Genomic DNA, 18,430 nt, shown 5'->3' on the forward strand with positions numbered 1-18,430 from the left:
GGAATATGGAATAGGGCCGATCTGTTCAATTGTATTTCTAATGGTCACAACCAGAGTTTTGTGTCAGAGATATAGGCTGTCCACGGACCCATTCAGGACATAGCCGTATCTCTGACACAAAACTCTGGTTGTGACCACTACCTGTTATAATCTACTGTAGTAACTACCTGATATAATCTACTGTAGTAACTACCTGTTCTAATCTACTGTACTAACTGTTCTAATCTACTGTAGTAACTACCTGTTATAATCTACTGTAGTAACTACCTGTTATAATCTACTGTAGTAACTACCTGTTATAATCTACTGTACTAACTGTTATAACCTACTGTAGTAACTACCTGTTATAATCTACTGTAGTAACTACCTGTTCTAATCTACTGTAGTAACTACCTGTTATAATCTACTGTAGTAACTACCTGATATAATCTACTATAGTAACTACCTGATATAATCTACTGTAGTAACTACCTGTTATAATCTACTGTAGTAACTACCTGTTATAATCTACTGTAGTAACTACCTGTTATAATCTACTGTACTAACTGTTATAATCTACTGTACTAACTGTTATAATCTACTGTAGTAACTACCTGTTATAATCTACTGTAGTAACTACCTGTTATAATCTACTGTAGTAACTACCTGATATAATCTACTGTAGTAACTACCTGTTATAATCTACTGTACTAACTGTTATAATGTGCTGTAGTAACTACCTGTTATAATCTACTGTAGTAACTACCTGATATAATCTACTGTAGTAACTACCTGTTATAATCTACTGTAGTAACTAACTGTTATAATCTACTGTAGTAACTACCTGTTATAATCTGCTGTAGTAACTACCTGATATAATCTACTGTAGTAACTACCTGTTATAATCTACTGTAGTAACTACCTGTTATAATCTACTGTAGTAACTACCTGTTATAATCTACTGTAGCAACTACCTGTTATAATCTACTGTACTAACTGTTATAATCTATAGTAGTAACTGTTATAACACTGTCTGTCTGTCTGTCTGTCTGTCTGTCTGTCTGTCTGTCTATAAACTCAAACAGAGATTTCTGTGAGCATGTGAAGCTTGAGAGAGAGAGAGTGAGAGACTGAACGAGAGTGAGAGGTAGCTGTAATGAAAGGTCATAGCTAATGAAGCGTGACTGTGGCTAACAGCCACCGCTAACGTTGTCTCACAGCAAGCCCCCCCCCCCCGTCGCGGTCTGGGCCGAGGCGTCCAAACAACTGCCCGATCACTAATGGACTCACCTGACATTTAAAACCATGTAAAGTAACGTTTTTATTAATCTGTTAAATTATGTCTGAATTGTGTTTGTTCACTTTCCGTGGTTTATTCACTTATTTTGAGATGACAGTTTGATCCATTAATAAAATCAGGGACAAATAAATCCCCATTCTCTCTCTCTTTCCCCCTTCTATTTTCCATCTCTATCCCCCTTTGACTCAGCAGATGTATAATTTGTCGTTGGGTTTAGGTTAGCCTGTGTGTAGTCTTAACATTCTGTATACTCCCCTTGTCCTAAGGGGATTTCTTATTGTCTGTGTGTGTGTGTGTGTGTGTGTGTGTGTGTGTGTGTGTGTGTGTGTGTGTGTGTGTGTGTGTGTATTTGTGCTTTTTGTGGTTTTTATGTTTTACTCTTAAAACAACACAAGGGTTAAGATTAGGTGGAGGTTGAGGTTAGTTTAGATTAAGACTAGGTTAAACTTCGTTTGAGGTTAGGTTAAAATCAAATCAAAGTGTATTGGTTGCATATAGTTTAGCAGGTGTTATAGCAGGTGTTATAGCAGGTGTTATAGCAGGTGTTATAGCAGGTGTTATAGCAGGTGTTATAGCAGGTGTTATAGCAGGTGTTATAGCAGGTGTTATAGCAGGTGTTATAGCAGGTGTTATAGCAGGTGTTATAGCAGGTGTTACAGCAGGTGTTACAGCAAGTGTTACAGCAGGTGTTACAGCAGGTGTTACAGCAGGTGTTACAGCAGGTGTTACAGCAGGTGTTACAGCAGGTGTTATAGCAGGTGTTATAGCAGGTGTTATAGCAGGTGTTATAGCAGGTGTTATAGCAGGTGTTATAGCAGGTGTTTATGTTACTGGCCCAATACGTTTTAATTGTTTGAAATTTTATTTTTATTATTATTTTATTGGGAAAAAATGATAAGAAATCAAAAACCGGCAAATCTGATTAACAACCCAAACAGCACCCTAGCAGTAATCACATGCTACAGTGCCTTGCGAAAGTATTCGGCCCCCTTGAACTTTGCGACCTTTTGCCACATTTCAGGCTTCAAACATAAAGATATAAAACTGTATTTTTTTTGTGAAGAATCAACAACAAGTGGGACACAATCATGAAGTGGAACGACATTTATTGGATATTTCAAACTTTTTTAACAAATCAAAAACTGAAAAATTGGGCGTGCAAAATTATTCAGCCCCCTTAAGTTGATACTTTGTAGCGCCACCTTTTGCTGTGATTACAGCTGTAAGTCGCTTGGGGTATGTCTCTATCAGTTTTGCACATCGAGAGACTGAATTTTTTTCCCATTCCTCCTTGCAAAACAGCTCGAGCTCAGTGAGGTTGGATGGAGAGCATTTGTGACAACAATCAGTCGTATATTGCACAAATCTGGCCTTTATGGAAGAGTGGCAAGAAGAAAGCCATTTCTTAAAGATATCCATAAAAGGTGTTGTTTAAAGTTTGCCACAAGCCACCTGGGAGACACACCAAACATGTGGAAGAAGGTGCTCTGGTCAGATGAAACCAAAATGGAACTTTTTGGCAACAATGCAAAAAGTTATGTTTGGTGTAAAAGCAACACAGCTCATCACCCTGAACACACCATCCCCACTGTCAAACATGGTGGTGGCAGCATCATGGTTTGGGCCTGCTTTTCTTCAGCAGGGACAGGGAAGATGGTTAAAATTGATTGGAAGATGGATGGAGCCAAATACAGGACCATTCTGGAAGAAAACCTGATGGAGTCTGCAAAAGACCTGAGACTGGGACGGAGATTTGTCTTCCAACAAGACAATGATCCAAAACATAAAGCAAAATCTACAATGGAATGGTTCAAAAATAAACATATCCAGGTGTTAGAATGGCCAAGTCAAAGTCCAGACCTGAATCCAATCGAGAATCTGTGGGAAGAACTGAAAACTGCTGTTCACAAATGCTCTCCATCCAACCTCACTGAGCTCGAGCTGTTTTGCAAGGAGGAATGGGAAAAAAATTCAGTCTCTCGATGTGCAAAAGTGATAGAGACATACCCCAAGCGACTTACAGCTGTAATCACAGCAAAAGGTGGCGCTACAAAGTATCAACTTAAGGGGGCTGAATAATTTTGCACGCCCAATTTTTCAGTTTTTGATTTGTTAAAAAAGTTTGAAATATCCAATAAATGTCGTTCCACTTCATGATTGTGTCCCACTTGTTGTTGATTCTTCACAAAAAATACAGTTTCATATCTTTATGTTTGAAGCCTGAAATGTGGCAAAAGGTCGCAAAGTTCAAGGGGGCCGAATACTTTCGCAAGGCACTGTATCTACAGTTGAAGTCGGAAATATACAGACACTTACCTCGTTTATCAACCACTCCACACATTTCTTGTTAATAAACTATAGTTTTGGCAAGTCGGTTAGGACATCTACTTTGTGCATGACACAAGTCATTTGTCCAACAATTGTTTACAGACAGATTATTTTACTTATAATTCACTGTATCACAATTCCAGTGGGTCAGAAGTTTACATACACTAAGTAGCCTGTGCCTTTAAACAGCTTGGAAAATTCCAGAAAATGATGTCATGGCTTTAGAAGTTTCTGATAGGCTAATTGACATCATTTGAGTCAATTGAAGGTGTATCTGTGGATGTATTTCAAGACCTACCTTCAAACTCAGTGCCTCTTTGCTTGACATCATGGGAAAATCCCCAAAAAATCAGCCAAGACCTCAGACCTCAGTTCTGTCTCCTAGAGATGAACGTACTTTGGTGTGAAAAGTGCAAATCAATCCCAGAACAACAGCAAAGGACCTTGTGAAGATGCTGGAGGAAACAGGTACAACCGTATCTATATCAACAGTTAAATGAGTCCTATATCGACATTAACTTGAAAGGCCACTAAGCAATGGAGAAGCCACTGCTCCAAAACCACCATTAAAAAGCCAGACTACGGTTTCCAACTGTACATGGGGACAAAGATCTTACTTTTTGGAGAAATGAAAAAAAAATAGAACTGTTTGGCCATAATGTTTGGTGGAAAAAGGGGGAGGCTTAGAGCCAAAGAACACCATCCCAACCGTGAAGCACGGGGGTAGCAGCATCATGTTGTGGGGGTGCTTTGCTGCAGGAGGGACTGGTGCACTTCACAAAATAGATGGCATCATTAGGATGGGAAATTATGTGGATATATTGAAGCAACATCTCAGGACATCAGTCAGGAAGTTAAAGCTTGGTCTCAAATGGGTCTTCCAAATGGATAATGACCCAAGCATACTTCCTTGTGGCAAAATGGCTTAAGGACAATAAAGTCAAGGTATTGGAGTGGCATCACAAAGCCCTGACCTCAATCCTATAGTTAATTTGTGGGCAGAACTGAAAAGGTGTGTACGAGCAAGGAGGCCTACAAACCTGACTCAGTTACACCAGCTTTGTCAGGAGAAATGGGCCAAAATTCACCCAACTTATTGTGGGAAGCTTGTGGAAGGCTACCAGAAACATTTGACCCAAGTTAAACAATTTAAAGGCAATGCTACCAAATACTACTTGAGTGTATGTAAACTTCTGACCCACTGGGAATGTGATGAAATAAATAAAAGCTGAAATAAATAATTCTCTCTACTATTATTTTGATATTTCACATTCTTAAAATAAAGTGGTGATCCTAACTGACCTAAGACAGGGGATTTTTACAAGGATTAAATGTTAGGAATTGTGAAAAAACTGAGTTTAAATGTATTTGACTAAGGTGTATGTAAACTTCCGACTTCAACTGTACATGTATGCAGTCTACACAGTAACAGTAAATATATTATACGTATGGACACCTGGAGAATCTACACAATATCAGTTCAGTATGTACAGCAGTAGAGGTATTAGAGTGGTCAGTTCAGAATGTACAGCAGTAGAGATATTAGGGTGATCAGTTCAGAATGTACAGCAGTAGAGATATTAGAGTGGTCAGTTCAGAATGTACAGCAGTAGCGATATTAGGGTGATCAGTTCAGAATGTACAGCAGTAGATATATTAGGTTTGGTTGAGGTTAGGTTAGGTTGAGGTTTGGTTGAGGTTTGGTTGAGGTTTGGTTAGGTTGAGGTTAGGTTGATTTTAGGTTGAGTTAGGTTGAGGTTCGGTTAGGTTGAGGTTCAGTTACTTGAGGTTAGGTTGAGGTTAGGTTGAGTTTGGTTGAGGTTAAGTTAAGGTTAGGTTGAGGTTAGGTTGAGTTAGGTATAGGTTCAGTTGAGTTAGGTTGAGGTTTGGTTACTTGAGGTTAGGTTGAGGTTAGGTTGAGGTTTGGTTAGTTTAGGTTGAGGTTAGGTTGAGGTTAGTTTAGGTTGAGCTTAGGTTGAGGTTAGGTTGAGTTAGGTTAAGGTTTGGTTGAGTTAGGTTGAGCTTAGGTTGAGGTTTGGTTAGGTTGAGGTAGGTTGAGGTTCAGTTTGTTGAGGTTAGGTTAGGTTGAGGTTAGTTTAGTTTAGGTTGAGCTTAGGTTGAGTTGGGTTAAGGGTCATTTTGTTTAGTTTAGGTTGAGGATAGGTTGAGTTAGGTTTGTTTAGGTTGCGGTTGAGTTAGGTTGAGGTTCGGTTAGTTTAGTTTAGGTTGAGTTAGGTTAGGTTGCGGTTCGGTTAAGTTAGGTTGAAGTTCAGCTAGTTTAGGTTGAGGTTAGGTTAGTTTAGGTTGCGGTTAGGTTGAGTTAGGTTGTAGTTCTCACCAGTAGAGGTATGGTTTGTCCTTGTCTACGTTGATGTTGTTGAGGGGATCTTGTCTGAACCAGGTGTTGAGAGTGAAGCCGTTCTGGTAAGGCCACTTAGCGATGGGAGGCAACGCTATGGCCTGGGAGAGAAGACAGAACACACCATCAGCCAATCACAATCAACACATCATAAACCAATCACAATCACAGACAACACATCATCTGTCAATCACAATCACAAGTCTATCAAATCACCGACAGGAACCTAGCACCAAACAACTGTCTCTTTTACCTGGTTGAAAAATGACTCTTCGTCTGTGTGAAACAATATGCAAAGATGACTCTTCATCTGTTTAGGATGTCTGTGTGTATTACGTGATTACTTGGCTTAGAATATGTGGAAGGGAGGCGATCACTACACAACATGGACAGGTGTGTGTGTGTCTCTTACCGCTGCACTGCGACCAGGGAAGTTGAAGAAGGTGTCTGGACCGTGTCTCTGAGGCATCAGGTTCAACACAGACAACAACTTGATAGAATGTCTAGGCTGGAGGGGGATGGGAGAGCGGAGCAGGGGAGGGGAGAGGAGGAGGAGAGGAGGAGGAGAGGGGGAGAGGAGGAGGAGAGGGGGAGAGGAAGTAGAAAGACGAGTGATGAGAGAGGAGATGAGGAGTGGGAGAGGAGAGGAGGAGAGGAGGAGAGGAGAGAGTGATGAGAGAGAAGGAGAGGAGGAGGGGAGGGGGAAAGGAGGAGGAGAGAGTGAGAGGAGAGAAGAGGTGAGGAATGGGGATGAGAGGAGAGGGGATGAGAGGAGAGGGGGAGAGGAGTAGGAGAGGAGAGAAGGATCAGAGAGAGGGAGAGGGATAAGGAGAAGAGAAGAGGAAGGGAGGGAGAAGAGGAGAAGGAGAAGAGGAGGAGAGGAAGAGGAGAGGGGGAGAGGAAGTAGAAAGACGAGAGTGATGAGAGAGGAGATGAGGAGTGGGAGAGGAGAGGAGGAGAGGAGAGAGTGATGAGAGAAGGAGAGGAGGAGGGGAGGGGGAGAGGAGGAGGAGAGAGGAGGAGGAGAGGGGGAGAGGAAGTAGAAAGACGAGAGTGATGAGAGAGGAGATGAGGAGTGGGAGAGGAGAGGAGGAGAGGAGAGAGTGATGAGAGAAGGAGAGGAGGAGGGGAGGGGGAGAGGAGGAGGAGAGAGGAGGAGGAGAGGGGGAGAGGAAGTAGAAAGACGAGAGTGATGAGAGAGGAGATGAGGAGTGGGAGAGGAGAGGAGGAGAGGAGAGAGTGATGAGAGAGAAGGAGAGGAGGAGGGGAGGGGAGGAGGAGAGAGTGATGAGAGGAGAGAAGAGGTGAGGAATGGGAATGAAAAGGGGATGAGAGGGGAGGGGGAGAGGAGGAGAGGAGGAGGAGAGGGGGAGAGGAAGTAGAAAGACGAGAGTGATGAGAGGAGATGAGGAGTGGGAGAGGAGAGGAGGAGAGGAGAGAGTGATGAGAGACGGAGAGGAGGAGGGGAGGGGGAGAGGAGGAGGAGAGAGGAGGAGGAGAGGGGGAGAGGAAGTAGAAAGACGAGAGTGATGAGAGAGGAGATGAGGAGTGGGAGAGGAGAGGAGGAGAGGAGAGAGTGATGAGAGAAGGAGAGGAGGAGGGGAGGGGGAGAGGAGGAGGAGAGAGGAGGAGGAGAGGGGGAGAGGAAGTAGAAAGACGAGAGTGATGAGAGAGGAGATGAGGAGTGGGAGAGGAGAGGAGGAGAGGAGAGAGTGATGACAGAGAAGGAGTGGAGGAGGGGAGGGGAGGAGGAGAGAGTGATGAGAGGAGAGAAGAGGTGAGGAATGGGAATGAAAAGGGGATGAGAGGGGAGGGGGAGAGGAGTAGGAGAGGAGAGAGGGATCAGAGAGAGGGAGAGGGATAAGGAGAAGAGAAGAGGAAGGGAGGGAGGGAGAAGAGGAGAAGGAGAAGAGGAGGAGAGGAGGAGAGAAGGAGAGGAAAGGAGCAGGAGAAGAAGAGGATAGGAGGGAGAAGAGGGGGAAGAGGGAGGAGAGGAAAGGAGGAGGAGAGGAGGGAGAAGAAGAGGAGTGGAGAACAGGGAGAAGAGGAGGACAGGATGAAACAGGAAGAAGTGAATCAGGGGAGTTTGTGACATTCCTAACAAATCACAGACACAGAATGAGGATAGGAGAATACCACAGTGGGGCATCATCGGCCCTACAACAACCCTATTGGCTCAATAAGCTGTCAATCACCTCTGCCTGCCTCTGGTAACAGCTTATCAATACCATGGCAACCCCATAACAAATCTATCCCCGGAGAGGAGAGGGAGGAGGGATGAAGGGGAAAGATGAAGGTGAGATGAAGGAGAGATGAAAGAGAGATGGAGAGAGATGAAGGAGAGATGAAGGAGAGATAGAGGCCAGATAAAGGAGAGATGAAGGAGAGATGGAGGAGAGATGGAGGCCAGATAAAGGAGAGATGAATGAGAGATGGAGGAGAGATGAAGGAGAGATGGAGGAGAGATGAAGGAGAGATGGAGGAGAGATGGAGGAGAGATGGAGGAGAGATGAAGGAGAGATGGCCAGATGGAGGAGAGATGAAGGAGAGATGGAGGCCAGATGGAGGAGAGATGAAGGAGAGATGGAGGAGAGATGGAGGAGAGATGGAGGAGAGATGGAGGCCAGATGGAGGAGAGATGAAGGAGAGATGGAGGCCAGATGAAGTAGAGATGAAGGAGAGATGGAGGCCAGATAAAGGAGTGATGAAGGAGAGATGGAGGAGAGATGAAGGAGAGATGAAGGAGAGCTGGAGGCCAGATGAAGGAGAGATGGAGGCCAGATGAAGGAGAGATGAAGGAGAGATGGAGGCCAGATAAAGGAGTGATGAAGGAGAGATGGCGGAGAGATGAAGGAGAGATGAAGGAGAGATGGAGGCCAGATGAAGGAGAGATGAAGGAGAGATGGAGGCCAGACAAAGGAGAGATGGAGGAGAGATGAAGGAGAGATGAAGGAGAGATGGAGGCCAGATAAAGGAGTGATGAAGGAGAGATGGAGGAGAGATGAAGGAGAGATGGAGGCCAGATGAAGGAGAGATGAAGGAGAGATGGAGGCCAGATAAAGGAGAGATGGAGGAGAGATGAAGGAGAAAAAGGAAAGTTGAAAGAGAGATGAAGGACAGATGGAAGAGAGATGAATGAGAGATGGTGGAGAGATAGATGGAGGAGAGATGAAGGAGAGATGGAGGCCAGATGGAGGAGAGATGAATGAGAGATGGCGGAGAGATAGATGGAGGAGAGATGAAGGAGAGATGGAGGGGTGAGGGTTTTGTTGCTGTATACATGATGTCACAGTGTGGGGAAGGGGAAGAGAGAGAGAGATGGAGGAGACAAGGTGAAGAAGGATAAAATGATGGAGAAGGAGAGGAGGAGGAGGAGGAGGAGGAGGAGAGGAGGAAGAGAGGAGGAGAGGAGGCAGAGAGGAGGAGGAGATGAGAGGATGAGAGGAGGAGGAGAGAGAGATGGAGGATACTTGTTGAAGAAGGATAGAGGGATTGAAGGAGAGCAGAAATGGGGATAATTTGCTAGGGCAACCAGGAGAGGAGAAATTGGGGGACAGGGTGAGGGATAGATGGATGGATAGATAAATGGTGTTGAGGAGGACAGGGGGAGGAGAGAGGGAGGAGTACTGTTGTTGCTGTAGATCTTTAAATATCTGTCTGTGAACACTGGACCTCTCCCCTCATCCCCCTCTCCACACCCCACACCCCAATGTCACCTCCTTTCAGCCCACACAGCCTACACACAGCCCTTCAACGTTGTCTCACCCAGCCCAGCTTCCCCACAGATAGTCACGCAACCCAGCCCAACCCAAAACAGCTTAGCTGCACACAGCACCCCCCCAGATTAACTCACCCAGATACCGTTGTCTCCCCTCAGCATACTGAAGAGAAGTTTCAGCTCCTTCACTGTTATACTGTAGCTGGCCATCACCCCCAGCATATCCACTAACAGATCTACACACACACACACACACACACACACACACACACACACACACACACACATAGGGAGAAAAAAGTCAGGTCTAGTAATGTCTAGTCAGGGCTAGTAATGTCTAATCAAGGCTAGTAATGTCTAGTCAGGGCTAGTAATGTCTAGTCAGGTCTAGTAATGTCTAGTAATGTCCAGTCAGGTCTAGTAATGTCTAGTCAGGGCTAGTAATGTCTAGTCAGGGCTAGTCAGGTCTAGTAATGTCTAGACAGGGCTAGTAATGTCTAGTCAAGTCTAGTCAGGTCTAGTAATGTCTAGTCAGGTCTAGTAATGTCTAGTAATGTCTAGTCAGGTCTAGTCATGTCTAGTAATGTCTAGTAATGTCTAGTCAGGGCTAGTAATGTCTAGTCAGGTCTAGTAATGTCTAGTCAGGTCTAGTAATGTCTAGTCAGGGCTAGTAATGTCTAGTCAGGTCTAGTCAGGTCTAGTAATGTCTAGTCAGGTCTAGTAATGTCTAGTCAAGTCTAGTCAGGGCTAGTCATGTCTAGTCAGGGCTAGTAATGTCTAGTCAGGTCTAGTCAGGTCTAGTAATGTCTAGTCAGGGCTAGTAATGTCAAGTAATGTCTAGTCAGGTCTAGTAATGTCTAGTCAGGTCTAGTAATGTCTAGTCAAGTCTAGTCAGGGCTAGTCATGTCTAGTCAGGGCTAGTCAGGGCTAGTCATGTCTAGTCAGGGCTAGTCAGGGCTAGTCATGTCTAGTCAGGGCTAGTCAGGTCTAGTAATGTCTAGACAGGGCTAGTAATGTCTAGTCAAGTCTAGTCAGGGCTAGTAATGTCTAGTCAGGTCTAGTAATGTCTAGACAGGGCTAGTAATGTCTAGTCAAGTCTAGTCAGGTCTAGTAATGTCTAGTCAGGTCTAGTAATGTCTAGTAATGTCTAGTAATGTCTAGTCAGGTCTAGTAATGTCTAGTAATGTCTAGTAATGTCTAGTAATGTCTAGTAATGTCTAGACAGGGCTAGTAATGTCTAGTCAGGTCTAGTCAGGTCTAGTAATGTCTAGTCATGTCTAGTCAGGTCTAGTAATGTCTAGTAATGTCTAGTAATGTCTAGACAGGGCTAGTAATGTCTAGTCAGGTCTAGTCATGTCTAGTCAGGTCTAGTCAAGTCTAGTAATGTCTAGTAATGTCTAGACAGGGCTAGTAATGTCTAGTCAAGTCTAGTCAGGTCTAGTCAAGTCTAGTCAGGTCTAGTAATGTATATTCAGGTCTAGTAATGTCTAGTCAGGTCTAGTAATGTCTAGTCAGGGCTAGTAATGTCTAGTCAGGGCTAGTCAGGTCTAGTAATGTCTAGTAATGTCTAGTCAGGGCTAGTAATGTCTAGTCAGGTCTAGTCAGGTCTAGTAATGTCTAGTCAGGGCTAGTAATGTCAAGTAATGTCTAGTCAGGGCTAGTCATGTCTAGTCAGGGCTAGTCATGTCTAGTCAGGGCTAGTCAAGGCTAGTCATGTCTAGTCAGGGCTAGTCAGGGCTAGTAATGTCTAGCCTGGTCTAGTCTGGTCTAGTCAGGGCTAGTCAGATCTAGTCAGATCTAGTCAGGGCTAGTCAGGGCTAGTCAGGTCTAGTAATGGCTAGTAATGTCTAGTGAGGGCTAGTAATGTCGAGTCAGGGATAGTAATGTCTAGTCAGGGCTAGTAATGTCGAGTCAGGTCTAGTAATGTCTAGCCTGGTCTAGTCAGGGCTAGTCAGATCTAGTCAGGGCTAGTCAGGGCTAGTCAGGGTTAGTCAGGTCTAGTCAGGTCTAGTAATGGCTAGTAATGTCTAGTGAGGGCTAGTAATGTCGAGTCAGGGATAGTAATGTCTAGTCAGGGCTAGTAATGTCTAGTCAGGGCTAGTCAGGGCTAGTCAGGGCTAGTCAGGTCTAGTAATGGCTAGTAATGTCTAGTGAGGGCTAGTAATGTCGAGTCAGGGATAGTAATGTCTAGTCAGGGCTAGTAATGTCGAGTCAGGTCTAGTAATGTCTAGCCTGGTCTAGTCTGGTCTAGTCAGGGCTAGTCAGATCTAGTCAGGGCTAGTCAGGGCTAGTCAGGGCTAGTCAGGGTTAGTCAGGTCTAGTCAGGTCAAGTAATGGCTAGTAATGTCTAGTGAGGGCTAGTAATGTCGAGTCAGGGATAGTAATGTCTAGTCAGGGCTAGTAATGTCTAGTCAGGGCTAGTCAGGTCTAGTAATGTCTAGTCAGGTCTAGTCAGGTCTAGTAATGTCTAGTAATGTCTAGTAATGTCTAGTAATGTCTAGTCAGGGATAGCAATGTCTAGTCAGGGCTAGTAATGTCTAGTCAGGGCTAGTAATGTCTAGTCAGGTCTAGTATTGTCTAGTCAGGGCTAGTCAGGGCTAGTAATGTCTAGTAATGTCTAGTCAGGGCTAGTAATGTCTAGTGAGGGCTAGTCAGGGCTAGTAATGTCTAGTCTGGTCTTGTCAGGTCTAGTAATGTCTAGTCAGGGCTAGTCAGGTCTAGTCAGGTCTAGTCAGGTCTAGTAATGTCTAGTCTGGTCTTGTCAGGTCTAGTAATGTCTAGTAATGTCTAGTCAGGTCTAGTAATGCCTAGTCAGGTCTAGTCAGGTCTAATCAGGTCTAGTCTGGGCTAGTCTGGGCTAGTCATGTCTAGTCAGGTCTAGTAATGTCTAGTCAGTCTAGCTTGGAGGTCAATTCACTATTATATTCTATACCACTTTCTGTGTGTGTGTGTGTGTGTGCGTGTGTGTGTGTGTGTGTTCCCCTACCTGCGATCATGTCGTCCACAGAGCTCAGCTTGGACAAGACCTGTTTTATGAGGCCCACCTCTGTGCTGGTCTGAAGGTTCCTCACACTCTTCCTCAGGATGGCTGTGAACATGGACCACACCTGGTGACACAACACAAACAGAACCATGTCTGATCTAAAGGTCTCACTGCAGTATTCAACATTTGTAAGGGGATATTGTAAAAAATAAACGAGTACCTATAGCACCCCTGGGATTGAAACTAGGATCCTCAGAGCAGTGGCTTGCACTTTAAGCTCTTCCTCTGTCCCCCACCACACTAACAAGCCGCCAGCCTACTAGATGGTAATATGCGCTGGCGTTGCCCCTAGTGGACAGTATTGAACTTGCACGGGGACCTGGAGAAACGTCTAATACTGCAGAGGGTCTGGTGTTTTTCATTCACCTACCTTTCATTGTCCGTCGCATAATGGGGAATAATGTGAAATCATTCATGGTTGATTAGGTTTGTTAAGTTCTGATAACTTTCCCAACATTTTTAAATGAAGGACCAAAACATTTATTGCAAAATAGTTCCACCGATTCCATGGCACATACAGTGTTGCAAAGGGTCGGAAACCTTCTGGAAACCTTTCCATGGGAAGTTATGCCTGGGAAGTTAAGCCTGGGAAGTTAAGCCTGGGAAGCTAAGCCTGGGAAGCTAAGCCTGGGAAGCTAAGCCTGGGAAGTTAAGCCTGGGAAGCTAAGCCTGGGAAGCTAAGCCTGGGAAGTTAAGCCTGGGAAATTAAGCCTGGGAAGCTAAGCCTGGGAAGCTAAGCCTGGGAATTTTGCTTAAATTCATTTTTAAAAAGTTAGCTAAAAATGTAGCTTGTAACAGTGAACGTTTTTTGTAGGGATACACATAAGGCAACTCTAGGTCTTGTGGCATATTTTGGGGAATTGCAACCCTCTGCACGCACAGTGCATTCTTCCATCACATGTACAGCTGATTCTCAAGATCTTGCACACTAATGAGATGCTATTGAGCCCACACTACTACACTGTCTGAGCCAAGGACTACATGCTTTCTGGTAAGTTTTGATTACAATACTGGGTGGGGTGAATATATTTTATTTGACATACATTATTTTTTGTTAAATAGTAAATAATTTCTAACTTGTTAACAATCTGCTAGTCAGTGTTTGCTACCATGTGGGTTTTAGCTTGATTGAGCCTGCTAACTGAGGAGTGTTAATTCACCTGTTTCCATGCATGTTTAATTTTAAAACATTTATCTTACAAAGGAGTTGTTTAATTTAACTGCTGAACTATTTATATGTACATGGAATTGTATTTGGGTTTTTTACTCATGTTTTTCTAATCTTTACAGGAAAAGGCCACGGATACTATCTGATGTGTGGAGACATTTCATTGCAGCTAATGTAGAAGGAAACGCTGTGTACATTTTGTAAATATTGTGCCAAATCATATGTGAAGAATGCAACAAAGATGCAGAATCATCTGGCCAAGTGCATAAAGTTCCCTCAGTGCTCACAATCAAGCAACCTCTGACAAAAGTCCCGCTACTTCTATTCAAGGTGTAAATGATGAATCAAGACACCTTATCGATAGCAACAGCTCATGGTCCTCCTGGATTCATAAATGTTTTTGACTCAATGGAGGAACGTAGATGAATATCTTTCTCGAGGTGTATATACAACTGGATCACCTCTGATGCTCACAGACTATGTGTATCGGAAGAGATTTTTGAAAGTTCTTCGCCCAGCATACACCTCTCCAACCAGACATGCTTTATCTACTAATTTGCTGGATGCAGAGTTCAACAGAGTTCAAGTGAAGGTCAAGCAAATCATAGAGAAAGCAGACTGTATTGCAATCATCTCTGATGGGTGGTCAAATGTTCGTGGGCAAGGAATAATTAACTACATCATCTCCACTCCTCAACCAGTGTTCTACAAGATCACAGACACAAGGGACAATAGACACACCGGCCTCTACATTGCAGATGAGCTGAAGGCTGTCATCAATGACCTTGGACCACAGAAGGTATTTGCACTGGTGACAGACAATGCTGCGAACATGAAGGCTGCTTGGTCTAAAGTGGAGGAGTCCAACCATCACATCACACCTATTGTCTGTACTGCTCATGCATTGAATCTGCTCCTCAAGGACATCTTGGCACTGAAAACAAGAGAGCCAAGGAAATGGTTAGGTATGTGAAGGGTCTTCAAGTTATAGCAGAAATCTACCTCACAAAACAAAGTGAGAAGAATAAGAGCACCACAATGAAGCTGCCCAGCAACACCCATTGGGGTGGTGTTGTCATCATGTTTGACAGTCTCCAAGAAATGGCCATATCAGAGTCTGGCAATATGGACAGCTCCATCAAAAGGATCCTCCTGGATGATGTATTTTGGGAGAGAGTGGTAAGCAGCCTGAAACTCCTGAAACCTATAGCAGTAGACATTGCACAGATTGAGAGAGACAATGCCATCCTGTCTAATGTTCAGACTCTGCCTGCAGATGTAAGAGAAGAAATCCGTATTGCCCTGCCCACTTCACTGTTGCTCTAAGCAGAGGAAACTGCAGTTCTGAAAAACATCAAAAGTGTGAAGACTTCTGCCTGAAGCCCATACACGCCGCAGCATACATATTGGACCCAAGTATGTTGGCAACAGCATCCTGTCTGGTGCAGAGATCAACAAGGCCTATGGTGTCATCACTACCGTGTCTCGCCACCTTGGCCTGGATGAGGGCAAGGTTCTTGGCAGTCTGGCGAAGTACACTTCCAAGCAAGGGCTTTTGGGATGGAGAAGCAATATGGCAGTCGTGCCAACATATCTCATCAACCACCTGGTGGAAGGGACTTTGTGGATCTGAGGCTCTTTCCCCTGTTGCCTCCATCATCCTCCAAATCCCACTAACATCAGCCGCCTCAGAGCGCAACTGGTCCTTGTTTGGGAACGCACACACCAAAGCACGCTGACCAATACAAGGGTTGAAAAATTGGTGGCCATCCGGGCAAATTTGAGGCTTTTTGAGCCTGACAACGAGCCATCCTCAACAAGGTTGGAAAGTGACAGTGAAGACGAGGTCTCAGAGTCTGATGTTCAAGAGGCGGACATTGAGGAGGTCCAGGGAGAAGACATGGAAGCCTGAGAGGAAGACAACCAAAGCTTTAGTTTCTAGTTTCATTTTGTTGAAAACATTTTTGGGTATCATTCAATATTGCCTTTAACTTGTTGTTCAGTGAAATCATCCCATGTGAAGAGTCATCTCATTAATTCTCATCTCATTAATTATGAGTTAAAGTTCAATTCGTAACTAAATCGTTTTTTTTTATTTCTATTGGAAGGATTTAATCATTTGCAATTACTTATGAGGTAAAATGTTTATGTTTCTCTCTCCATATGATATGGTAAATATATCTAATGCAAAAAATATATATATATCAAAACTGGATTGGTGTTCAGAGACTGTTACAGTTTAGTTTAGCTTAGTTTAGCTTAGTTTAGTTTAGCTTTAGTTTAGTTTAGCTTAGTTTAGCTTAGTTTAGTTTAGCTTTAGCTTAGTTTAGCTTAGTTTAGCTTAGTTTAGTTTAGTTTAGTTTAGTTTAGTTTAGTTTAGCTTAGCTTAGTTTAGTTTAGCTTAGCTTTAGCTTAGCTTAGCTTAGCTTAGTTTAGTTTAGTTTAGCTTAGTTTAGCTTAGTTTAGTTTAGCTTAGTTTAGCATAGTTTAGCTTAGTTTAGTTTAGTTTAGCTTAGTTTAGCTTGGTTTAGCTTGGTTTAGCTTAGCTTAGTTTAGTTTAGTTTAGCTTAGCTTTAGCTTAGCTTAGCTTAGCTTAGCTTAGTTTAGTTTAGTTTAGTTTAGCTTAGTTTAGCTTAGTTTAGTTTAGCTTAGTTTAGTTTAGCTTAGTTTAGTTTAGCTTAGTTTAGCTTAGTTTAGCTTAGTTTAGCTTAGTTTAGTTTAGTTTAGTTTAGCTTAGTTTAGTTTAGCTTAGTTTAGCTTAGTTTAGCCTGATGAATATTTGGATTATGTTCTCTTTCAATGTGTATGTACTCTTTCAATATATTTGTATATATTTGTGTGTATATTTAAGCAATAAGACCTGGGAGGGTGGTGTGGTGGCCAATATACTACAGCTAAGGGCTGTTCTGAAGCAATGTGGAGTGCCGTGAACACAACCCTTAGCAGTGGTATAAAAATCACAAACCCCCGATCATTTATATATCGTTTAGATTTACACAATTTGTAATATAATGTAGAAGCGAGGTTTAAAAAAAAATTACCTAGATTACCTAAATTACCTAAAATTACCTATACCTAGACCCCCCTCCTCCCATTGGCTACACTATACCTAGACCCCCCTCCTCCTGTTGGCTACACTATACCCTAATACCCTAATGGCATATCTAGAACCAGACTACAAGATGCCAAGTTGAAAAACCGTGACGGTCCGGATGGAGCAATTCTACAATGATTGTTCTGCAAAGCACAAAGTTCTCAAACACCATAACGTGACGTTAACAACGCATTGTCGTACGTCTATAAACACCATAACGTGACGTTAACAACACGTTGTCGTACGTCTATAAACACCATAATGTGACGTTAACAACACGTTGTTGTACGGTAATAAACACCATAACGTGACGTTAACAACACGTTGTCGTACGTCTATAAACACCATAACGTGACGTTAACAACACGTTGTTGTACGTCTATAAACACCATAACGTGATGTTAACAACACGTTGTTGTACGTCTATAAACACCATAACGTGACGTTAACAACACGTTGTTGTACGTCTATAAACACCATAACGTGACGTTAACAACACGTTGTCGTACGTCTATAAACACCATAACGTGACGTTAACAACACGTTGTTGTACGTCTATAAACACCATAATGTGACGTTAACAACATGTTGTTGTACGTCTATAAACACCATAACGTGACGTTAACAACACGTTGCCGTACGTCTATAAACACCATAACGTGACGTTAACAACACGTTGTCGTACGTCTATAAACACCATAACGTGACGTTAACAACACGTTGCCGTACGTCTATAAACACCATAACGTGACGTTAACAACACGTTGTCGTACGTCTATAAACACCATAACGTGACGTTAACAACACGTTGTTGTACGTCTATAAACACCATAACGTGACGTTAACAACACGTTGTTGTACGTCTATAAACACCATAACGTGACGTTAACAACACGTTGTTGTACGGTAATAAACACCATAACGTGATGTTAACAACACGTTGTCGTACGTCTATAAACACCATAACGTGACGTTAACAACACGTTGTTGTACGGTAATAAACACCATAACGTGATGTTAACAACACGTTGTCGTACGTCTATAAACACCATAACGTGACGTTAACAACACGTTGTTGTACGGTAATAAACACCATAACGTGACGTTAACAACACGTTGTTGTACGTCTATAAACACCATAACGTGACGTTAACAACACGTTGTTGTACGGTAATAAACACCATAACGTGATGTTAACAACACGTTGTCGTACGTCTATAAACACCATAACGTGACGTTAACAACACGTTGTTGTACGGTAATAAACACCATAACGTGACGTTAACAACACGTTGTCGTACGTCTATAAACACCATAACGTGACGTTAACAACACGTTGTCGTACGTCTATAAACACCATAACGTGACGTTAACAACACGTTGTCGTACGTCTATAAACACCATAACGTGACGTTAACAACACGTTGTCGTACGTCTATAA

The 18,430-nt window shown here is 43.1% G+C and overlaps 1 protein-coding gene across 1 annotated transcript in view; it reads right to left on the reverse strand.

Annotated features, from left to right (window-relative positions):
- LOC139417919 (neurobeachin-like) overlaps positions 1–18,430 on the reverse strand; it is a 278,963-nt gene that overhangs the window by 175,550 nt on the left and 84,983 nt on the right. Inside the window, exons 3-6 of the mRNA XM_071166910.1 lie at positions 12,671–12,791; positions 9,820–9,920; positions 6,379–6,474; positions 5,946–6,067 (exon numbers count right to left, since the gene is read on the reverse strand). Coding sequence (XP_071023011.1) covers positions 5,946–6,067; positions 6,379–6,474; positions 9,820–9,920; positions 12,671–12,791 — 440 coding nt within the window. The remainder of the gene's footprint in view (positions 1–5,945; positions 6,068–6,378; positions 6,475–9,819; positions 9,921–12,670; positions 12,792–18,430) is intronic.

Source organism: Oncorhynchus clarkii, chromosome 10 (assembly GCF_045791955.1).
Source record: "Oncorhynchus clarkii lewisi isolate Uvic-CL-2024 chromosome 10, UVic_Ocla_1.0, whole genome shotgun sequence".
Classification (NCBI taxonomy): Eukaryota; Metazoa; Chordata; class Actinopteri; order Salmoniformes; family Salmonidae; genus Oncorhynchus; species Oncorhynchus clarkii.